General features: G+C 37.2%; 1 protein-coding gene across 1 annotated transcript in view; it reads left to right on the plus strand.

Annotated features, from left to right (window-relative positions):
• Window positions 1–25,933, plus strand: part of edil3a (EGF-like repeats and discoidin I-like domains 3a) — a 209,566-nt gene that overhangs the window by 144,033 nt on the left and 39,600 nt on the right. Inside the window, exons 5-8 of the mRNA XM_053481489.1 lie at window positions 6,120–6,301; window positions 15,244–15,399; window positions 15,942–16,086; window positions 16,718–16,902. Of these exons, the coding sequence (XP_053337464.1) occupies window positions 6,120–6,301; window positions 15,244–15,399; window positions 15,942–16,086; window positions 16,718–16,902 (668 nt within the window). The remainder of the gene's footprint in view (window positions 1–6,119; window positions 6,302–15,243; window positions 15,400–15,941; window positions 16,087–16,717; window positions 16,903–25,933) is intronic.

Genomic DNA, 25,933 nt, shown 5'->3' on the forward strand with positions numbered 1-25,933 from the left:
TCAAATAAAAGACCTGACATGTTTGGTTCTAATAATCTTTAATGACACTAATTGTCAGTTAAATGCTAGTTCTGCCAGTTGCAGAAGGAAATGTGTTGGCGGCTAAACTAATTACATAATTCATAAAATACATTTTAAATAAATGCCATTAGTATAAAAGCAATATCACACTTAAGGTCATGCTATTATAGTGAATATTCAGTGATACAGCCCAAGCGCCAAAGATATTACAGCTGTGCAGAAGTGCAACCACACTTTGCTTAAATATTACTTACTGTAGATGAGCACAAAGTTTCCGAATCTAGCCACTAAATAATCTGGGAAAATTAGCTTTCTTCAGAGAAAGATTCTTGCCACTGTCTTATTCATGTTAAAAGGTTCACAATCCCAACCATAGTCTCCTATGAAAATTTCTCTTTTTTAACTTTATAACAAAAATGTGATATTAGAGGTATGAACCTTACTTTCACTGAATTTATTTACTAATTTATTGAATTATTTTGTGTAGCAGCTTGATAGCCTTCAACTGTGTGAAAGTACTGTAGCTGTGAAGGTGTAGGCCATCCAGGCTAACCAAGACTAAACAAGATAGAAATGTAATTAACAGAAATAATAATGGGTGTGTCTGATGCTGTGAGAATCTATTGATCCAAAAGATAGTTAATAAGTGCATATTTAGAGTTAAGAAAGAAATGAAATGAGTGGCTACAAACAAGCATTTTTTTTTTTTTACATTTCTTTCATTTTATCAAATGTCTTTGTAGCTCCAAAGATTTGCACATAATAACAGCAGGAAATATGAAAGTGCAATCAGATCTTTCATCTTCCTATTTTTTCCTGCTGCCCAGGTGTCTCGTCATTGCTATTGCTTGGGTGCTGTGTCAAAACACATGTTCATTAGCCACCACTCTCCCTAGATCCTTGTTATTTTTCCATTCCTTGATCTTGGTTGGATACACATTATGGCTGTGACCTACAGGGCATTAGCACAGTGTGTTCCTGAGACACACTAATGACTGTTGTTGACAATGCAGGAAAAAAAAATTAAAAATTGCAATTTGCTGATCAGTGTGTTTACAGTAATATTTAAAAAAGTTGATTAATTTGTGCATGCAGTTCAAAAATTAATAAAGACGTTCATATAGCTACATATATCATATACATCTGTCATTTATGCTCTACAGTGTCCTACTGTATTTTATTTTATTAGTGATTTAGTATAGTTTAGATTTGCAACTTTTTTCTGAAGGATCTTGGGAGTGACTTTGTATAGCTGATTTAGAATGAACTTACTTTTAAACCACCAAGTGACAGGTGACCCCTTATTTTTTACACATGCACATATACAGTGTAAAAAGAGCTGCATTTACACAATACTAGGCAAAGAAAGGACTATGATAGAACAGAAAAAAATGATCAGTTTAATTGATTGATCACTGACACATATTTCACAATGTTTTCCAAGTCACAACTTTCAGCCAGAACATGGTATTGGTGTATTGGTAAAAGTGTCCCGCCATACTGACGGTAAAAAAAAATAAATCATAAAAAGATCATATAACACTATTTATTATAATAGTTAATGTTTCATATTTTCTGATCCATGCTTATTTTTTTGTAAATTTGAATGCACATTTATATTTTTATCAGATAAAAAGAAACACCCTGGCTTAATACAATTTCATGCCCTTTTATGTACTGTAGTGTCTTAACTTTTTTGAATTCTAGTTTTTTAATGATCCTAATTTTTATTCAGATGAAATAATTTAAATGATTTAAATTTCACTTAAAAAGAAGTAAACTTTAAAAAGTATATTATTGTGAAATTTATTAATATATTACAAACATGAATTTGACTTGGTTGCGAAATTTTAAATTTTTGTAGGAAAGAATTTTAGAATTTGGAATGGAATTTTTGGGGAAAAAATCCTAATATTGCATGGAATTCTTTTAAGCACCAATTCTAACAGGTCATATGCTTCTAGAAGCTTACACCAAATTTAGCAACAATACTAATAAATAAATATGAATAATTTGCATTTTAACTTAGTCTTGTTTGCAGCAAGACTGTATAATGTGGAAAAACGTCTATTTGGGGGGCATATACAGTACAGTAAAAAATCATCTATCCAGAACAGCTAAAGTTAGCAACTAAATTGTCAGGGAAGCAAGATTGGTTGCATAATCTTCAGGATTAGCTTCTTTGGAACACACATTTGTGGGGGTTTTGTGTGGTTTTGTGGGATGGGGCCTCTGTTGATGTTAATGTGTTAGCGTTAGGTCGCCAGTTCGGTTGATTGGTGTATATACAGTAATACAGACATGACTTATTAAGAGTTAAGATTATATACTTGTTTTTAAGTTTAAGTTGTGAAACTTTTAACGACCAGTCAAAAGAAAATTAACACAGGGAACTCAATAAGAAAAGTACTTATACGACTAATAATGGAATAAAATTAAAAGTGGCCACAAGCCCCTGGGGTGGAAGTGCTGTTTTACATCAGAGACATTAACATAAATCATTTCCACTATTAATTACATTTGATCACATAACTCTTTTAAATAAGCTTTGTGCCTGACTCAGAAATAAAACCCAGTCCGCTAACATTTCCACTTCACACATGGCCTGTACAGGTTATTTTTATTGTAATAGTACAGGAGTGGCCTTGAAAAGCTTTTCGTGTCATCCTATGAATAATTTTACAGAACAGAACAACTCTCTTAGTACTGTCTCTGTCAAATTTTGCCCTTTTTACTCTCTGTCTTACAAACATTTACTAGGCATGCACTGCCAAAATCTCTGTTTCTCAGGACAATTTTGACAAAGCTGCTTTGCTCCACTGAGCAAAGATGCCCCTAACTAAATTAAGTCTTAACTGATTTCATGAGACGGGATTTGAAGATTGCAGGGAAAACACACACAGACACGCACACACAAGGTTTCTTAGATGCTCTATTGCTCAGCTCATTCTCCTTGTGGACAAGAACAAGAGCCACTCAGGAAGCACTCAGATACCAATGCCAAATATCTACACCTCCAAGCACCTTGTCTAACAAGCTGGAAAGAAGATAGAAGGCTACACTTTGTAGTATTGATTCAGGAGGTGATCGTTTAAATTTTAATTGAATTCTAATTGAAGTAACTTACTGAATTGTAAACAGGGGGACATTAAACAGGCTGGAGATGGTACAAAGAGCACTAAAAAGGTTCCATTTAGCGTGAAGGATTCTTAAACACTTCAGGTAGAACATTACAGCTGCATGTTAAAGCTATCTCTCTGTGGAATTCAGCTAGAACCCAATCAGAAATGTGGACAGAAATGAGGTGGTGAACATGGAACTTTATCGTGTTTTTGATCTGTATGGTTGTCTTTGAATTCAACCTAAATATAGGACATGCTATTGAAATCTAGTCAAATCGGAAAGGAAATATGAGTTTTAATAATAAGCAAGTTGTTAGAATAAAGAAAAAAGGCACTTGTTTTCTTCACAGCAAACATTCCAAGGACAATTTGGTAATTAACAATGCCTTTTCCAGCTTGATTGAGCACCTATGCTATAAGGCAGCAATGATAACTGAGTGGCTCGGAGAACATAGAAATTTTAGATCCATGGCCAGGAAACTCCCCAGACCTTAATCCTATTCATAACTTGTGGTCAATTATCCAGAGGCGGGTGCACAAACAAAAACACACAAACTCTGACTGATTATGCGAGAATGGGCTTCTATAAGTCACGATGTGGCCCAGAAGGTGATTGACAGCATGCCATGGCAAATTGCCAAGGTCTTGAAAAAGAGGGACTCAGCATAAATATAATGTAATTGTCAATAAAAGCCTTTGACACTTATGGGATTCTTGTAATGGTACTTTAGTATATAAATAGAATTAGAAGTATTGCCAGAATAACATCTGACAAAAAGATCTAAAAACACTGAAGCAGCAGACTTTGTAAAAATTAATATTTGTGTCATTCTCCAAACATCTGTCCACAACTGTACAAGATACAGTAGTACTTGTAAAAAAAGAAAAAAGTCTTCTAGAACATTTCCAGCGTGGTGCGGTAAATAATTTATGCTCCCAGCTTCTGACATTAATTTTTTTAATGAATAACGGATACTGTAAGTACAGTATACTCATTTTATATTTTGTTGGTCTTTAGATCATGTATGCCGAATGTGAGTGTATCTATAAAAAATGCAACAAGCACTTTTTAGCCACACACAATTTGTTCCACAATCATTACATATTGTCACTAAAGTAACATCATTTAGTAAGCACCAAAATGCACACTGCCACTAAAAAGGAGGTTTGCTAGAAAGAAAAAGAAAAGAAAAGAAAGCTTTAGCAACACAGGCTTGAGGAATCCATGCCATTCATCTTCTACATACCCCACTGATAGCAAGAGCTAATAAATCTGTCAAAGAACCCCCATATCATGCAACATCATAGAGCTAATAAAAACAAAGTCTTCCGCACAACCAGGACCCATATGGCTAGATTGATATCATGAATCGTAATGAGGAAGAAAAAATGAATCACAAACATGTAGATCGTGTCAAACAATAAAGGGGAACATGTAGCAGACATAAAGTTTCTCAAATCTATAGGCAACATAAATAGTAAGAATTTTACATTTAAAATAATTTACTGTGCAATTTATTTTTGCCCTAAAGATTACTATCTGGTGTACCCTGCCTCTTGCCCTAAGCCTCCTGGGATAGGCTTCAGGTCCCCGTGACCCTGAATACAGGATAAAGCGGTATAGAAGATAAATGAGTGAGTGAGTGAGTGAGATTACTATCCGATTAATGTATACAGTGGTACCTTTTTAATACAGTATGAACTTGATATGAGCAAACCCATTAATTCATTTATAAAATCCCCAGGTTATTTGGTATGATCACCTCACAACTATTAGGGTCACATCACTGTCTACTGTCACAGTCTACTGTATAACCCATGCTCTGGTTCCCTGGTTGGATCCGGAGCATGGGTTATACAGTATGTTGTTTATGTTGAGGTTCTATGTATGTTCATCAAATGTCATGTACCGTAGTCCAATTCCTTAACCACTGAGCTACCCCTGACCCCCTCTACCTATTATGGCCTTTGTACTGTACCCTAGAACTCTAAGGGTTTCTGGTACACATTAGTACTGGAATCATGTCACTTCAAAGCAAACTCCATAATGAACCTCAAGAAACCATAAAAGCTTATAAAGATTAAATATCAATCCATGTTTTCCCTCTGACAGAAATAAAAACCTCTTCAGATGTATACTAGATCTATCCTAAAAGGCTATTTTTTTTCTCTTTTTTAAGTGAAACCTCTACAGTCACTGATCATACTCATGTTTAAGCGTATGCTGGTATGAAGCATCTGTCATTGAAATGCTGGTGCAATAAGACAAAACCCACTCATCCTCAACAAAGTGACTAAATTCATGTTAGGTTAAGAGCATCACCTTGGAGGACAAGAGCAAGGAAACAATCTCGATGATGATAGCTTGTCACAGAGTAAAATGTTGGCAGATGGCACTGAGGAGCAAACAAGCAAGAAAAGTATGCTGGAAAACAAGACAGGCAAGGACTGTGAGTGAGGTTATGTGGGGCGAATATGACAGGCTACAAGTGATGATAATGGACCTGAGATGATGACTCATTGTCATTTTTTTTTTTTTTTTGGTACTTTAGCACTACATAACCTGAATATTTCCAGAAAGTGTGTATCTTAAGATCATCCAAGATACATTAAAATTAGCAGTGGAACAGCTGAATTTGTGTGAATGTTCAGGGGTGGACAAATCATTCAGACAAATTATTGTCTAGTTCACTTGGCAAGTAAAAGCTTTACTGTAATTGACATGGCTAGTGACTTACTTGTAGGCTTCTCTAATAAAATCCGTAAAAGCATCAGGGATGAAACCTGTGCCAGATCGAATGATTTGGTGTGGCAAACCCTTAATGGAAGCAGCTGAAAGAATAAAAACAAATACCTATTGTCTTTGCCTATATATTAAATACTGTACATGTAAGTTTTAATTTCATTATTTATCCTTTGCATAATTAATATTCACGCTCTAAATTATCCTAAATATCTTGTCTTTGTCTTGCACAGAATGTTCTGGGCCACTTGGAATGGAAGGAGGCATCATCTCCAACCAGCAGATCACCGCCTCCTCCACCCACCGAGCTTTGTTTGGTCTACAGAAATGGTACCCCTATTTTGCCCGCCTCAACAAAAAGGGACTGGTAAACGCCTGGACGGCTGCCGAAAATGACAGATGGCCCTGGATCCAGGTAACAGATGCACAAAATGACATTTGAAGTTTATGATGTTCTTATAGCTAAAGTGTTAAGGGTAGTGGTAAATAATATTAGTGTCTTTTTAAATGATTTTGTTTATTAAAATGCTTGTGAATTTCACATTAGAGTTGGTGAGAAGTAACATTAACACTGCCTGTGGATGATCAATATGGAAATGCTTTGCACCAACAAAGCCATGGTTACTCCACTGCAAATAACTTTCTAATCCCAAATCAAGGGCACTACTTTGTATGCAGAACAAGGGATTGTGCACTCCAGCGCTTTCTCTCATGTGATATTGCTTAAATATACGACTGTCATTCAAGTTAGCTGCGGAATTTTGATTGTGCTAAAAAAAAAAAAAAGTTATCCGAGTAAAAAAAACATATCCCGGCTTTTCACTAGTGCTTGATACCACCAAGGTAGAAAGTTTTCTTAACGGATTTCTTTCTTAACGTATGTCTGAAACACTGGCCTCCCAGGAACCCCTTTAAAGACCTCTTTAAAAGCGTGCCTTTGTCTTAGCTAAAGGATTTCACTTTTTTTAACCTTTGTTTTTTGTGGATGTAGAAACATGAAGAGTTGGGTGGGTTATTTAAATGATATATGTTTTTTAAAAAATGCCTGTGAATGTATCGCTGCTTTATAATTTACAGTAAAAATGCTTATTTTTTTATACAACTAAGATATACATAGGCAATTAATAAATAATGGAGGCAAACATTATATTCACATTTGAAGCTTGCAGCTTTCCATTTTCTTGTTGTGAACTTTCATTGCCTTTTTGACATTGCTTCCAAAATCTTACAACGAGATTCTTTTTTTTTTTTTTCACATGAAATTCACAGTGTGTTTTCTGGCTGCACGAATGCCGTCAGCGCATCTCTTTGAGTTGAGTGATTGATAGTAATGTTGTGGAACTGACATCGCAGCATATCAGTGCATATCAATGTTGTGCCACGGTCTCTCCTCTAGATCATTTGGTATTCTTTGAAACTATCTGCAGTAGAGAACATTTGATTGATATGCCAGACAATCACAGTGGAGAGAAGTCGCAGTCCATTTACTTTTATTTCCACGATGAGTGGCACCCTGTGAAACTCTGATTCATTCCTTAAACACATCCTTGTAACATGCAAAGCAATTGAATATCCTTGATTGAATGAGTGTTCTCAGGATATACGTCTCCATGGCACTGCATGGAATATTTGCATGACCTTACGATTAAAAGTGATCGATTTCTTTTCCTTGGAATGTTAGGTTGTTTCCTGTTTTCTTATGAGCTTTTTTTAACGTGGCTGTGCCTCAAAATTTGTAATCCTGCTTGGTTGAAGAAGAAAAAAACCAACCTGCCAACATGAATTTATCTCATTGTGCAATCAAACCTTTCATACAGTATAAGTAACATTATAAAGATTTGAAGTTCTTAAATTCTTTAATACAAACATATACTGTACATACTAAGCCACTTTTTTAAATGAGCAACAAGGGGCAATGTAAATTAAAATATTTAGTAAAGGAAAACATGATTCTGAAACATGCAGGCAATTTAGAAAGAGTAAACTACTCATATGGCAAAACATATTACTCATAGTCTGGTTTTTAATATTAATTTTAGGGTATTTTATCTTCGAACAAGAGACAAAGGTCTGTTTCAGAAAATCTGATTTAAAAGCAAGATGATGACTAAAAGTGGTCGATTTAAAGGGAGTTGGCAAAAAAATATATTTTAACTTGAGTCTAACAACTAGGTTGTTTTCTGTTTCCTTACTGTATGTACTTTTTAACACCCTTGTGCTTAAAGAATCCACCAGTTTGTTGAGAAAAAAAAACATGGATTTATTTCTAATATGGAATCATATGGGCAACAATTTAAACATTTTTAATTCCTTTAAATTCTTTAAGAAAAACATGCTGTATGGATAATATCCCGGTATTTTAAAGGGCAACAAAATAAATGTATAAATGTCCATTTACATCTTGATTGAAGGGAAATATTATCCAGTACTTACAACTTTCCTCTGAACACTAAAGATTGTTAAGTGATTCTGAAACATGCAGGCAATTTTGAAAGAGTCAACTACTCAGATGGCAAGAACATATTATTACTCACAGTTTGGTTTTTAATATTCATTTAAGGATATTTTATCTTTAGACAAGAGACAAAGGTCTGTTGCAGAAAATCTGCTTTAAAAGCAAGAAGATGTGCATCAGAGCTAAATGTCAGCGACTTAAATGTAATAATTTCTGCCAATTTGTTACAACCTTCTAGTGGCATCTGACCACTAAACTACTACCTCTTTAAAATCGAAGTTTAGTTAATGTGTGGAAATGGTAGCTAGGGCAGTTCATCCTGACAAAAAACTTCCAAGAACACCCTTTTTTTTCATAGTCTGTGCACACAGCTAGGGGTCGGTCAAAGTGCCACAGTCAGGCATGTCGGTGAAAGAGGTGTTGAACAAACCAAGGAACATAAAGTACTTATGATGTTTGTCTGGATTTAATGATGCCATGTGGAAAAGGGTTCTGTGCTTTGGAAGAGTGCCCCATGTGAATTTGGGGAGAATAAGTTGGCAGACTTGCAGCAATATGCTCTGGTAATGGCATGAGGACAACATAGATTCTCTGCTCATTGCGGGTTAAAGTATCAGTCATTCGCTTTATGTCTGCTTTTAATCCAGTTGCCGCTTTCTAAACACATAGCCTGACTGTGGCTGGGTGGGGGGTGGGGCGGGGGTTACTTTACGGGCTGATGTACAGTACTCATGTTTATTTATCAGAAACACAGTAATGAAAAATGTAAATAAACATGAATAAACAAGTTATAAATTTAAAGAGCGCAATTAAAATCTTGAAATGTTTAAAGTAAGTACATGTTTAATATTCTTAATACATATTAATTAAGATTCTACACAATTTCTAGACCACTATGGCTACGTTTACACTGTCAGGTAAATGTGACCCAATTCCGATTTTTTGCTCATATATAACACATATCGGATATGTTCTATGTTCGTGTAAACAGTAAAGAAATGCATGCATTCCGATATTTCGAGATCAGTTTCAGGCCTCCTTTATATGCGGAAATAAATCAGATATAAATCAGATATGTGCTAATGTGATTATCGTGTAAACACCTCATTTCCTGAGTCATTGTGTTCTGTACGTCTTTAAAACTGCGACTTCCCGCCCTTTAAATGCTTATTTGGGCTAAATAACATTAAGAAATCAGTTTTTGGTGAATGATGCATATCTACAGGCTGCAATTATCCCGTATTTTTTTCTCCTCCTCCGTTTTAAAACCATGCCGACGTTTCGCAAACTTTGCATGTATCGAGTGTCAAGCATACTTCACCTTCGTCTATCTTGGCTAGTGTGTAGCGCAAGAACCTCCCTTTAAGTATGCGTGATGTTTCAGATGGTATGGCAAGTGTAAACACGTGTATCGGATATGAGTCATAGTTGGAAGAACGTATAAACAGACGGTCAAAAATCTAATCAGAATTAGGCATCGAGACCTGCAGTGTAAACGTAGCCTATACAGTTTGTATACAGTACTGTAAATCTTGAGCCTGCTCTTATTCCTTCTTATATTAAATTATGTGAATTAAATGAAATTAATTAGGACAAATGTTTTATTGTGACGGCTGTAAAGTGCCTTAAGATAAAAATGTTTTTTAAAAATGGGCTGTTTATGTATCAACCTTAGCAGCAACCTTATTTCCCCTCTCATCTGTTCCAAACACTGAGCCTTTCAGCATCACCAGGATATTACTCACCGGTCTGATCAGGTCGCCTGTTTCTCCCTGGTTCATGCCTACAGTAAGTTGGACTGTTTTTTTATGATTGAATGATTCATAGGTTAGAAAAAACTTGAAACAGGTCAGGTATAAGAACTTGACTGGAAATGAAAGCTAAAAACTTGCCTCTAAAGAGAACCAGACAGGAAGCCTAGAGAACTAATCCTCAAGACTATATTAAAAATACAAGAAGGTCTGAAACTCTTTGGAAGCAAAATACAAAGAAGTGAGGGGCAGCTCAAGACTTGTGCACAGTACTGTAAATGTAATATCGAGCATAGTAACAGCTTCAGAAGAAGGTTTTCCTCGTCTCTTCTAGTAAAGCACATGTGATCAGATGACACTTTAAATGGTTCTGGAGTCCACGTCAGCTTGAGTGTAATACTACTAATACTATAAACTTTTGTAAATATTTAGCAGATTATGTTTTTCATGCATTTTTGTTAGTGTATTAATTTGCATTGAAAATCATTATATTAAATAGGAATTAATGCAAAATAGAAACATTGATAAAAGAGAAGCATTGATTCATAAAATTGAATTTAAAAGCTCTTTGCATCAGATACAGCATTTACCATCTTGTTTACTAGTCAAATTATTCAGAACTTGTATGTATTTCTGCAAAATATTTCGGCTTATTTTGCATGTCACGGCTGTTTTATCTCTCCTTCCAAACTACACATGTTTGAATCACTTTTTGCATCTCTTTCTCTCTGGAAGTCCACCTGGGTGTCTAGACTGAGAACACCTGACTCAGGAATCCTGTGACCCTATGTTTTGGTCAACACTCGGGTGTGACTGTCTTGTTCACACATTGCTGAATGATCTGCTGCAAATGGAGAAAAACAAACATACTGAAATGCTACTTATATGGAAATACTTTTAGATTGCGGTATTTAATTTATCTCCTCTTTTTCTGTTTCCCGTCTGACTTAACGCTGCCGCAGGTGATGTAATGCTCAACAGTAACATAAATCAAACTGACTCCTAGAGCTGCGAATAACAACATAAATAGTGCTTATGATTTTTGCTTGCGTGTGCATGTGCGTTGTGCGTGTTTAACTGAGGTGATGTTTCGATACGGAAGGTGTGTGTGAGAGAGATTTGTGTGTGCTGTCTACATCTCGACTGTCTTGCAGACATGCGATTGTTTTGTGGCACTCAGGGGAAATTTCTTTTGCCTTGAAGTGGACAGTTCTCAGATTATATCTCTGACATCAGGAAATTTATGATGGAAAGGATGCTGCTTTTGGGCTTGTTTAGTTCTCTACACAAAAAAGATAATTTTTGATATATTCTGCACATTTGGATTTTTTGCAGTACTGTACAGTAGGTGTGCCTTAACACAGAAGATAAATGAGAATATGTAAAAGTTGCAATAATTAACCATGTTGATAATTATATCAGTTTTCTGGCACAAGCACAACATACACCGTTAATAAGGACAGGATACATGAAGTTATTAATTAGATTCATTAGATTTGTTTATTGTTTTGTCCAATAAACCGTGTAACACAATCTGATTACTTCCTCCTAATTTACCAACAGGAGCTCTGATATGTGGCATGTCTGTGTCATTCTGATTAATCCCACCCAATTAACCCAGTGTGGGCCAGGCTTGTGATATGGCAATAATTCAACTTAATTATCCATCTTGCTGCAGTCTCTACATATCCATGTTTGTGAAATGAATTATCCTGATGTCAGCCTTGAACATATTTATACAGGAGAATATGCTCACACGCTGCATGGTTTTTAAAGGTACAGGTTCCCAGATTTGGAAAGAATCCATAATGGATATCCATAATATAAAAGTTAATAATATAAATATTAAAAAATTTCATTTATTTTAGCGGCACAGTAAATACTTTGTTCGCATATCCCAGTGTAATTGGGGTCAGAGCACAGGGCCAGCCATGATACAGCACCCCTGGAGCAGACAGGGTTAAGGGCCTTGCAACAGGAGCAACCTGGTGAAGCTTGGGATCAAATTGCAGACTATTCAAATCAGTAACTCAGCGCCTTAGCCCACTGAGCTACCACTGCCCCTAAGAAGGTGACAAGCAAGCGACTCTGGCGGGACTCGAACCCTCAACCTTTGAGTAGCTCCACAGCTGAGCCTAGAAGTTCAATGCGCTCTTCATTGCGCCACAGGGCCACCCACTTCCAAAAAAATGTGAAAGATCTGGAAAACAATGTAGTGCTTGGAATCACTAAGGCAGAGTACATGAATAAAAGTATAGATGCCCTAGGTAAAACATTACTCAAGTAAATGTAGAAGTCCTCCATTTACAATTCTACTTGAGCAAAAGTACTTGTCTTTAAATTTACTGAAAGTTCTGAAAGTGCTGAGCTTGTATTAACTTACTGTAGCCATAAAGTCATAGCAAAAAAGTCTCTCTCGCTCTCTCTCTCTCTCTCTCTCTCTCCCAAATATAGACATTTAGTTTTATCACTTTCTTCAACCATCTCCACTTCTGGTTTCAAGCACCTGCTACTTGATTAGGGAAGGCAGATCATGAAATTATGCACAATAGCCAGTGCATGATATCCACTCACCAGCCTCTCTTTTTATGTCTCTTGAAACGTATACAACAAAAATACAGCTTGTTACGTTAACAAAAACTGCAAATGTTACTGTATGTCGGAAAGTCCCAGCTTTAACTCTGACTGTTACACTAAATAAATGGAGAGCATCTGTAGGAGGAAAAGGAGAAACAATCACTATATTATAACCAATCAGATTGTTAATTCAACAGTGTTGTGATAAAGAGAAATGTACAGTACCAAGGGCGTAATAGCATAACATACAGTACTTTACTATATACGCATAAAATACTGTATAATACTGGTTAACATAATGCTGGTTATATAAATCAGCATTTATTTGACATCATATCTGTAATCGAGCTATTTATTTATTTTTTATCTCTGGTGAAACATCTTACATTAAATGACTCATTGCTTGCTGTTTAAAGGACACAGTAAGAGTGTCTCTATGCGAGATCTCACTGTATAATATAACGGTGGGTTCAACACCGTTGAAAAAAAAAAGAATTTTTTTGTATTACTTCGTTTCACTCATTTGTGCAGCCACTCGTGCACAAGTTACCGAAAGTGTCGATGTTGCCAGATCATGTACAGCTATATGTCCTTTTCCAATTTTGTCCGCTGGCTAGAGAATTTAGCTCATGACTGCTAAACGCCCCTCGTGCGAATCGTTGTCAGCGTGATGGACGGCTTCAGGGACGCGCCGCTATTCCGTGTCAGTCATCTGTGGCCCAAACAATTTCCGCAAAAACTGACAAATATCATGGCACCAGATGTTTCCGATGCTGTGTGTGTGTGCCTGCCAGATGTATCACTAGGTGAAAGGACTCCAACATCTGTGGTCATTATGGGCTTGATGCATCGCCCCAATTACTATTGCTATGGCTTTTTAGTCAAGGCCAAATAATTGGCCGCCGTTGTTTTTGGTTCTAAGCAGGCAATGACAAAGAAAATGTAGATGGATAAGAGTTCAGTGCAATCTGATCTTTTTTATTTTTTCTATCTCCCAGAGGACTGCTATAATAACAGCATAACAGCATTGGATCATCAAGATCATCAGATTATTTTACTCTTGGCTGCATGAAGAAAATAAGAGCCAGATCTTGATATGTCTGATAATATTTTCTATTGAAACCTGCTGAGGAAAATATGAATGGTTCGATGGCAGTGTGTGTGTGGTATGTGTAGCAGCTCGGTCGCCACACGCAGGAAAGTAATCGTGCAGGAAAATATTCTGCATGAGGATTATTACTGTTTCAGTTAAAGCAGCTCACATAGTCAGCAGTAATCCAGTATCGCATGATTTACTACCACATATGTTAGTCCTACTCAGTGTACCTGTAATTAGATTTTTTTTTTTTTTTAAGCCCCACAAGTCAACCGAATGACTAAATAATCTCTTTCCCACCAGATGGGAATGTTCTCTTGTGTTTCACATCGGGTATCCGTGTGCTTTACCATCCTCGAGTCATCTCTGTGCGAAAGAAAGAGTGCATCGAGGCGGTGATTTGTGCGGACCATGAAAATCCCCAGAGCCAGCGCTCATGTGCCGTAAGATGGTGAATTAGCTGTCATCAGGAGCAGCTGACTGTAGCATTCTTGCACACTTATTCTCACACCAAAGCCTCACACCACACTACACCCAGCTGTAGCAAATCACTTTACAGCATGAATCATAACTATCAGTTTGTCCTCATTTCATAAAAGGACCGGGCATCGTTATCGTTTTTATTCATCTCTCTCTTCCTCTTCTCCCTCCCTTCCTCATACTTTCCATACGCCCAAATAAGCACCAGACAAACTCAAAGACGGCTTCACCTCAGATAAACCATCAGCAGATCTGTCTGACTGCTCTGACTTGATGTCTGGAGGTAGACTAAGTGCCTCGGTACAGACCGGGGTCTCTAGGTGCTCTCTATGAGTGAGATAGACGAGACGTGACATCAAGCAATGTGGGAGTTGTTATCAAAGCCCCATTACTCACTCTTCTGCCACGTGTCTCTGATAGAAGCGGACAGGATCGCACGTTAATTCGGTTCGGAATGAGAAGATGTCGCATGCATGCACAGGAGCACACACAGACGTACATTATATACAAGACATAAATACATTCAAATAAATGTGGATAGACAGTTTTGCATTATCTTCCCAAGTCTGCACGGATGTTCTCCAGGTGTTGCCCTTTTTTCTCGCTACATTTTTATAAATATGCATGTTTGCCGCGTTGCTGACACGAACTGACATTGTTTTTTTTTTTTTTTCAGTTTTTCCCCGGGGATTGTGATATGGCTTATATTAAATCATCTAATAATAAAAAAATGTAATAAAAAACATTTCCAAGTCTAGACCACACCCACTTCATGCTTAAGTCTGAATACAGATATGAATCATTGGCTCACTAAATATGTATACAGTGCCTTTATATTAGGGCAGTGTGGGACAGGTTGTGCATGCAAACGACTTAGAGCCCTCCTTTTCCCTTGAGCTCACTCCATCCTTCTTTCTAGCTTCCTTGGGAAGGACACCACTGATTACCTCTCCGTTACTCATCTCTCTGTCTTCCTCCGTCTCCCTGTCTCACTCCAGATAAACCTGCAGAGAAAGATGCGGGTCACAGGTCTGATAACCCAAGGGGCCAAGCGGATTGGGAGCCCTGAATATGTCAAGTCCTACAAAGTGGCCGCCAGCGACGACGGAAAGACATGGAGGACGTACAAAGTCAAGGGCACGGACGAGGATACGGTGAGATGTGTTTTTAATTAGCCGCCGGCTCAGCGTGCCTCACTCTCCACACACTTCAACAGCTCTTCAGATTGAATTTTTTTTTTTTTATACTGTTTCAGGATGAAGGAGTGGCAGTAGGGCCACCAAGGATGCGCAATGCTCCATCATTTTTTGACGGAGCCCCTCCCTTCATTTTCTATTACCCAGCCTCAATTCCCACTCTTATTTTATTTTATCTTTTTTTATTTTTTATGATCTCCTCTAATGACTTTGGGTGGTTTTTTTATTTTATTTTTTGCTGCATCACTGTCTGCTTTTTACTTTCTTTTATGTCTTTGTCATTTTGCTGAGATGAAGTTGTTTATTGGCTATATGACAGTGAAGAATTGTTCCTGTGGTTTAATATGACATCGTTGTTTATATTAAATTTTTTTTATTAGTTTTATTTTTTTATTTAGATACCTAAAACTGTATCTCTGATAACTAAGCTCGAGAGCAACAATGAAAGAATGATCTTTAAACGTGAGCACTGACGTCCCTCCCTGGCTGTCCATGTGCAGATCTTCCGAGGTAACGTTGATAACAACACTCCGTCAGCCAACTCGTTCACCCCCCCAATCGAGGCCCAGTATGTGAGGATTTACCCGCAAGTCTGCAGAAGGCACTGCACCCTGCGCATGGAGCTCCTGGGCTGTGAACTTACAGGTTAGTGTTCAGTGGATACTTCGACCTGGGTACTGTAGATTCGTACCTACTATAAGAGCTGCTGCTGTACTCATAAAGACTGTCCAGTGCTCGCGATATGCTCATACAGTACTAAACATCCTTACGATGGACTTTTGCTTTTAGTTTTTACACTTTAATGATTCCCATGAGTCTTACTGTCCTGTGCCGTCCAGAAAAGTTTTTTTTTTTAATTGGATCTTCTTAAAGTTTCTTCTTTCTGTCATTTCAGGATGTTTTTCTTTGCCATGCTCGCCTCAGGCTTGCTCATTAGTGATCTAAATCTACATTTAGATTTACATAAATCTGCATTGTGGTGATAATCTATTCTTTGAAGAACTATAGAAATCAAATTAAAAAAAATAATAAATTGAATGAAATTGAAAAGTAATGTAGGGGGTTGTAGTATTATTACAACCTCATGCATCTTAAACCTCATTAATTCTAATTTAATATCTCTGATTGGCACCATGGGTTTATTTATTTACTCCCGAACCCAGTGCAGCCCTATAAACTGCATTGTTAGCACCATGTTGTCTTGTTAAATCTCCACTCCAGCATTCATTTTCAAATCTGTCTCCTATATTGGTTAATAAGCTATTTAACACTACAGGATGCTCAGAGCCTCTGGGGCTGAAGTCTGGTCACATACAAGACTACCAGATCACAGCGTCCAGCACTTTCCGAACTCTCAACATGGACATGTTCACCTGGGAGCCCAGCAAGGCCCGTCTGGACAAGCAGGGGAAGGTCAATGCCTGGACGGCTGGACACAGTGATCAGTCTCAGTGGCTACAGGTATTACTGTCTCTGTCTATTCTATTCTCTTAGTGACTGGCAGCCCATTAACTCTCTTGGAGCCACAGTGTGACTGCCAGGTCTAATGACAGAAAGCATGTCAAACTGTGACCCTGTTGTTCCAAATTCATCCTGACATTATGAAATCACCACTGCCTGTTTCACAATATACTAGTATATCTACAAAATATCTACGATATGCCATATAGGCATGTTATAATGAATCAATAAATCTAAGCTAACTGTCAATTAGCCCAAATTGATGATTTGAAATGTTGATTTGCTATTTTCTATACACATACTGTACATACTCCGATCAGCCATCACATTACAATGCAAAACATTATGCCCAATAATGTGTAGGTTCCCCACATGGGCATCTCTGGCCCTCAGGGCATGACGGCACCAGACATTTGTGGGTGTGCTGTGCTGACCGACACCAGGACAATGGCAGCGGTGATGCGGGTTGTGGGGCGGGGCCTCTATGGATCAGACTTGTTTGTCGCATCGCATGGGCACTCAATCAGATTTGTATCTGGAAAGTTGCAAATTTGAAGGCCCGGTTGGTGGCCTTAGCCACTTTGCCTGCTGGGCACTGTGAGTGGCAGGCTGTGTTGCACTAAGAGTTCTAGTGCTTTCTTTTGTGGCCTGCACTGAACTTTTGATGCATTGGTTTTTATGGGATTGAACTGGATGCCCTTTGGTCCCCACTGGCATACATGAGTCGCAAATAGTTCCAGTATCCAACTGTTTGCTTAGTTAAATCCAGTTGGTCAGGCATACTCTAAGCTGATCATAGGACAACTGGATTTAACTAAGCAAATAGTTGGATGCTGGTTTATCCACTGGATAATTTCGGCAGTGATTAATATGTACAGTATTAGCTGGTGACAAGTTGTTTAACCCTAGCTGATGCAATGAGCGTCTCATTTCTCAACCAACCATGTCAGAAGATTCCAGAAGGGTCTAATTATTGCACGGCCTAAAACAAAGACAACAACTAAGAAAATTGCTGAAACTACTAAAATTGGATTAAGCACTGCTAGGCTAGAAGGTAAAAGGTGTGGACACAGGGGCTTGACAATAGGAAAAAATAAACGTTGTTGTTGAATGTGCCACTTAAATTGTTGTTTAGTAGTCTCAAAGGATGATTTTGCATATATTTAAAGCTGAAGTGGAATATACAAAAAAACCTTTTTATTAAAAATAATTGTTTTTAAGTAATAATATTTTTGTGGCTTCTATGCTGCTCTGATCAGACACCTACCAGCAGACGTGTACTTGAGTGTTTAAGAGAGAACTGAAGTAGACAGGTAAGGCATTCGCTGTTCAATTTTCCCATCAAAGGGCTGGTAAATCCTTTATCTAAAATGGCAGAAAGGCTTTGTTAGCCTCCTCAGTCAGTGTTCATTAAAATAACTGATCACTTTTAACCAGACTGCTAGCAAGTGTCATTAGTCACAAAGCCCAAATTGCAATTGCTCTGATGGTCCCTGGAGAAGCTCCTTGAACTGAAGACACAGGCTTTGCTATTTAAGTTTGCACAGATGCCTGGTGTAATCACATTATGAATAGATTTGCATAACAGGGGAAAAAAATGACCGTTATCTAGGTTAGGATGTAAACCTTGCCCCGTGTATTATATTGCGTTTTATTCCATGTGCCTGCCAAAGGTATGTAGCCCTACTTAAATACATAACCAAACACAACGACCAACTGTAAGCAATTACTATAAAGGCACAAAGGCTAACGGTGACTTGCACATTCATCTCTTTAGCATTGCAACTCTGATGATCAGTGGTAGCTCTCATTTTGCAATCTAATGTGGCATTTATATTGTTGTCTGCTGCTATATTGTGTTGCAGAAAAAAAAAAGTTATTGAACTATTCTACCTTCTCAGCTAAAATGTCTCTTGGCTAAATTGAGACTTATTGATTAGTCTTCAACGAGAACTCTAACTCAAAATCTCGAAGAGCTGACTCATGATTTGGCAAACCGAAGACATTTGCTGGGTTTACCTCTATGTCCCCTATTTGCTCGATCAACGCGTCTATTCTCTACGTAAATGATACCAGCATAACAAGAAAAGTGAATATTGTGCCAACACAGCTTATAGAACATTTTCTCACAGTCATGAGGATGTAACAGTGTGAAGCAGAGATGCAGATACTCAAAATGTCATTTCTACTCCGGTTACCATGGTGAATAATCGATTATCAGTGACATTACAGAATGACTACAGGCTTGATAGATTAATTGAATTAATCAAGTTTAATGACAAATTAAGTATTCCAATTAATCAAGACAACTGCATTGCTGTAGAGAGTTGAGAGAAAAAATGCATTAGAGACTGCAAGCTCCTTATAGATAACGCAACCATGTGGAGCACAGTGTACTTTTCCCTTCATGTAGTAGAACAAGGCAGTTTGGCTCACACTTCATGAGCCACTTGCACATAAAACTGTAAGCTTAACTTATAGTATTTGACCCCAAACTTTTGAACGGTAGTGTATATTTCAAATACAGTACCAGGCAGCCACATACATACAATAGTACATAGTGCACTGATGCTGGACAATAAGCCACTCCATGTACAGTATTTTAAATACTGCTAGAATATGAAATATTTCTTTTGATTAAAAAAAAAAAATGTAGTTATCTGACAGATTTAGTCTCACTTTGCTGTTATAATATATACAATTCATGGCAAATGTACTGTATTTATTACAGCTGCAATCACGGCTCAAATAGTGCAAACCTTTCAAATCCTTTATCCAAACTTAACAAACCTTAACCTCATGGCGATTGCTTTGTGCGAATGGGCACTGGCTTCCTGGACATTGTTTGGGACTTTTAGTGGCAGTGAAATAAAATCTTATTCTACATCATACAAAGGCATTAAATGCATTTGTGTATTTCCAAGTTTGTGCCACACTACAGTACATATAGTGTATTAGCTGTTTTGTGTGCGCCTTGACTTAATTGCTGGATTAAACACACGTCTAAAACTTTTCAAAGTGGGTCAATTTCTGAATGACTATTTGCTGTTGGCTCTTATATAAAAAATTAAAAAGAGGACACTAGATTATATTCAATAGCATATTAAGCTGCAAAGGTTGGTTTTGCGATATGGCCGATAGATTGCAGTCAAATTTCAAACAAACATTAGTTAAAATAAATGCTTTATCTTCCTGATCCTTGAATTGACAAAGTTAAATCCTTAATATTGTTTTAAAGCACTTCAATGAAGATTATCTACTGTAGCTTAGCTGGTTACTTAAGTTGTCATAGAAAAACGTATACATATATTTTTACAATAAAACAACATTGCTGATGAATTTATTTTAAGGTGTAGCAGGACAATTCTGGTGTCCAAAAAATTTTGAGAAATCCCTTCCTTAATACGCTACGGAATGCTTTCAGTCATTCATTTATTCTTCTTCTTCTATGTTGCTTATTCTGATACAGGGTCACAGGGGGCTTGGAGTCTACTGTATTTCAGGAGACTTTGAGAACGAGGCGGGGGCCACAGTGCTAACCACTTAATGTAAATATTCTAAAAAATAAAATTGTCTTTTTTTTCTTTTTTTTCGTCCCGAGGATCTCCTTGAAAAAACAAAGGTATTAATATACTGGTAAGGTATTAATATGGAGCTTTCTGAACCAGGGATTTGAAAATATGCATAACTCTATGTAAAAAAAAACATGTTCGCAAGCTGAAAATGAAATTCTGTAATGAAGACGAGTTGGTGAAGAAATGGAAAATATAGCTGATTACATATTCCCTTCAGTGTAATAAAGTTTGGGCAATTAGTGGACAGCAGGTTTGCAGGATTTTTTGCAGGAAAGCCTCCTAGGACCAGGTGTATGTTGTGTCATGTGAGTTACATACTGTAGAGCTGTGAGTTACACAGAGTGTTGCAAGAGACAGCTTGTGAAGAAGGTGACATTTTTATAGCATATTGATTTAGAAAAGCATTAATATTGGGAACCTTTGGGTGACATTCACAGGTGTAAATTTTTACATGATTCTGATTTTATAATGCAAGGCTGATTCTTGATGCTCGTTAAAAAATGCTGCTATACATTTGCTTTACCTAAAGTGTAAATAAAGCAAATTTATAGTAAGCAAATGAAAGTTTAATATAGTAAGCAAATATAAAAAGTTTAATATAGTAAGCAAATATAAAAAGTTTAAATCCAGCAACAAAGTGCTCATTTTAACCATCGCTTCAACTATTTTATTGCTGCCCTATACTAACCATATTTTGTAATATTAAAAAAAAGGTATTTTTATCCCCAATAAATAAATAAATAAAGTGTGCAATATGTCAAGTATGACAATTCCTTGAATTTATGGGTTGCTTTGTTTTGTTTTTGGTACAATTCATGTTCTTGGTTAGCATCTGGGGACTCGTGTCTCAGCACATCCTTTTAATCCCTTAATTAAACAATTATTTGGAAATTTAATCCAAATGATCAGCCCTGAAGCATTTTGCCGCTATGATAATAGCTTTCACATTTTGATAAGCGTTTTGTTGTCAGCAAACCTGCCTTATTTGGCATTCAGATAAAACCAATCAAGCCTACCTCAGCACAGCAGGAACTGATTTATAGCAGTGGGCCAGCTTCTGGAGCTGTGTTGTATGTCTTTAGTTTCCCAAAGGCCCTCTGTGACTGCCACCCCTGCCCGATGGATATAATGTCGCAGTGCTGCATGTAGGCGTTTTCCTGTTAGTTTTCCAACCTCTATTTATATATTACTGTATATACCCAATTTTTTTCCGTTTATCATTCTATGATTACAAACTTTTACGTTATTCATCATTATTGTTTTATCAATTTTATCAAACTCCCTTTTTAGCTAAGCAACTTTTTAAAATTGGTTCTGGTGGCTTTGATGCTGGTGCTTGTTTCTATAATATATAAATGGGACCACCTAGTGCTTTAGGCCCTTCTATTAGCGATACTGGAAGAACAGGCAATACTGTTTACTGTGTGGATTCTAGCCAAAGCCGGTTACATGATCTGTGGACCCACCTGCAAGCAAGAAGCAGGAATTTAAACTGGTTTACACCATGCTAGATAGAGTTGCCTATTAAGAAAAGTGCAAAGGCAGGCATTTCTCCCATTTTGTTCCACCCAGCAGTCTGCATCTAGACGAGAAATTCACTTAATAACATGGATGATGCTGCTGATTTCCAGTCCTTTTTCATTAAACATGGCTGCTCCACAGTCACGGTAGCAGTTAAGGCTATAATGTACAAAGACCCTGATAGATGGAAGTTCCATTATCAGAACTATGGTCATATAAGCAGTCAAGTACTGTTTCACATGTGGCAAAGTCCCAGATGTTTAGCAGTTTTATGCACAAGGATGTTAAACACACTGTTTCTATATAGGATTATTTTCCCATAAAAACATGGACTATCATGTCATGAAAATGATTATTTTCAATGTAAAGGAAAATCTTCATTTATTTCTTATTTGTCGTTCTTACTATAGACCTTTTGAAAGCATGTATTTTTTTACTGCTATGCATTTTTGTTAAGTTCAGGGTGTATTTCGGAGCCAGCCCCCATTCAATTAACACATGTATTTTAATTCCAAGTTTAAGTTCAAGTTCAAGTAGGCTTTATTGTCACTTCAACCATATACAGTTAGTACACAGTGAAACGAAACAACGTTCCTCCAGGACCAAGGTGCTACATGCAACATAAACTTACAACATAAATTAACAGAGAAGCTAAACTAGCTAGCTAAGAGGCCTAGTTAGCTGGCTAGCAGAGACAAGACAGATATTCCTAACATAAATTACAACATAAATTAACAAAAAAAAAAAAAAAAAAAAACTAACTAAAGACTAACTAACTAAAAGACTATCTACAGTTTTTTTTTTCCAGACAACAGACAACAACATAAAGTGCATGTTCAAATGTGCAAAACGAGCAACAACAAAGTGACAGTGCGACAACAACGACATGGTCCGTAACTGGTTCTGTCTGTTTTTGGCTTTTCGATCCAGCAGTGGGCAGGACGATCATAAACAGAAGTTGTGATGTCACGTGTAAATGTTTTGTAGTAAAAAAATGCTCAGGGATGCTACAGGCAAACCAAAATTATGTGCAATTGATATCATGTGATATGCTGGACTTTCTTTTTAAGCTATTTCTTTTTGGAAGTGCTTTTTGTTTCTTAGATAAAGCACTCGAGGCACACACACAGGCTGACTCCCAGAGGGGTCCTGAGCCCTGTGCCGTCGCCCTCGGACTGCATAAGTTTCCTCGTTACTAATTGTATTGTATATGGCCTCAGGGTGATTCACAGAACAAAGACTTTCACCTGGAGTCTATTTCTGAGCTCTTTAACAGAGGCCTGTGAGCTGCACCAGTGCCCAAGATCTGCTTCGGTGAGGCACGACTGGCTCAGCATCGCCTCAGAAGTGCAGCTAAAGGGTCAGATTAGATTCCTAAAGCTTCAGCGCTATCGATTGGCCTATGGATATTTTGCCTCAGTGAACTCCAACCTGTCATGGATGCGCACATCAGCACACTGCTTGCAGTGTGTGTGTGGGTGTGTGTGTGTGTGTGTGTACATATATGTGAATTTCTGTTTCCTCTCAGGGTATTGCTTTAAATGTCACTGACAGCAAGCAGCTCCAGCTGAGTAGAATTTGTGATTATCATCTATTGTTATTTTGTAACATTTTTTTGTAATAGTATTTCAATCAGGACATGTTATGACTATGACACAAAGGACAATGATCTGCATCTGATTTAATTATTTTACTGGGCTAAACAATTGCTAGAAGTTAATCATTATTGTTACAATGTTAGATCAGTAACTTGTAACATCAGTGCGAAAAAACAAAAATCAGTCCTAAACCTTTCACATGTTCTACACCATCACTATGAGCCATCACGTTATATCCAAAAATAACTAAAGTACATTCACATACAGTAGATGAAATTCTTAGTATCCTTCTTTCCTTCCTTTCCGCATTCAGATATAATTATGCCTTAAGTATAATGCCAGGACACATCAAGAAACTATTCATTACTAATACAGGCGAGAGTACAGTTATATTGAATATAACTACATAATATTGGTTAGCACTGTCGCCTTGCACCTCCAGGGTCCAGGTTTGTTTCCCGTCTCTGTGTGCATGGAGTTTACATGTTCTTCTTGTGCTTGGTGGGTTTCCTCCGGGTACTCAGGTTTCCTCCCACAGATTAGGTTGATTGGCATTCCCAAATTGTCCATAGTGTGTGAATCAATGTGTGTGTATGTGTATGCTCTAAGTCTCCTGGGGTAGGCTCCGGCCCTGTATACAGGATAAAGCCAGATAGAGTGAGACAAGCAAAGTGATACATAAAGTAAAAAATTATTATAAAAATGCTGTATAGCCATTTTTTTCTGTAACAGATCAGAGTTGATTTGTCAAATAATAATAATATTATTTGACAGGTCAAATAAAAACATCTAGACTAAAACCCCTCCTACGGCCAGATTTTACAGTAACTGCCTATACTTTGTTTTACTAAATTTAGACTTATTGTACTCTTAAAAGATGATGATTGAAATATTCCAACAGTTATTTGTTCCTTCACTATTGTTCCGGTACCGACCTAGACTGTGTCCATATCATCAAATTGCATTTAATTTAACAATTTAATATTGAGTATTTTATTTTAAGATTCAATATTTTTTATTATATATACAGTATACACAATCAGACAAACAACTTATACACACTTCAGTTAAAATATGTGTATATATATATATATATATATATATATATATATATATATATATATGTGTATATATATAAAACTTATAGCAATAAATGTAATATTATAATATTATTACAAGTTTCTAGTTATTCCAAAATTCATTGGATCCATGACCAAAAACCACAATTTGATCTAAACAGTGAGTTTCGTGATCCCTACTTTATATGCTGCTCTGCATTAAATACCCAAGCCTGCTTAGCCACTGTAAATCATGACTTTACACAGGCACATCTATGAAAAAATTACATTTTTGAAACATGGGCAGCATTGAGAAGAATAGAGTCTTGGAGGACAAACCTGGATGTTGGGGAAAAAAAATCTTAATGACCCTTCAATTCAAATACTGTAATTTTTACAGCTATGGAGTTCAGGGATTCCTGCTGTTGTTCTCTCTAGATGCTTTCACCTTCTTAAGCTATTCATTATCAGAGCTCTTTTGTCAGCAGGGCATCATTCTTAACTTTTTTTTTTTTTTGTTATTTTTTCACTAACAAAGCTTTTGCCTGACTTTCCACTTTGTGCTATGTAGAAACTTGATTGTGTCTGCAGTTAGTAATGAGGATCAGTGAAAAGGGAATTGGGTGTGCTTCCTACAGTATACTGTACACTCTATGTTCTCCGTAGGCTGCATCATTTTTTAGTACATGTATTTATATTATATTATTTTCTATAACATACTGTACTGTAGAGACCATAGCTTGTTTCATAATCATGCAGAAACAAGTTCTCAGGTTAATAAAACACATACTCACTCACTCACTCACTCATCGTGTATACTGTACCACTTTATCCTGTAGACAGGGTCGTTGGGGGCCAGAAGCCTATCCCAGGAAATCAGGGTACACCCTGGACAGGATGCCAATCCATCGCAGGGCACACATACTGTACATATATTTACACACACATACTCACACGCTCATTCACACTACTGGCAATTTGGAACCGCCAGTTAGCCTACTCTGCTTGTCTTTGGAAAGTGGAAGGAAACCGGAATACCTGAAGCAAAGCCACCAAGCACGGGGAGAACATTTGATCTCTATACACACAGACCCGAGGTCGGGATCGGTGCATTGAGACAGAGCTGACTACTACGCCACCGTGTCGTCTACATATACTTACAGTGAGGCTCAAAAAATGAAATAAAACATGGTGCTGTGAGCTGTTGAAAATAACAAATAATTAAGACTAGTGTGGCGTGATGTGACTTGGCATGGAGTAGTTAAATTTAGCAGCATGA

The sequence above is a fragment of the Clarias gariepinus genome, chromosome 21 (assembly GCF_024256425.1).
Source record: "Clarias gariepinus isolate MV-2021 ecotype Netherlands chromosome 21, CGAR_prim_01v2, whole genome shotgun sequence".
In the NCBI taxonomy this organism is placed as follows: Eukaryota; Metazoa; Chordata; class Actinopteri; order Siluriformes; family Clariidae; genus Clarias; species Clarias gariepinus.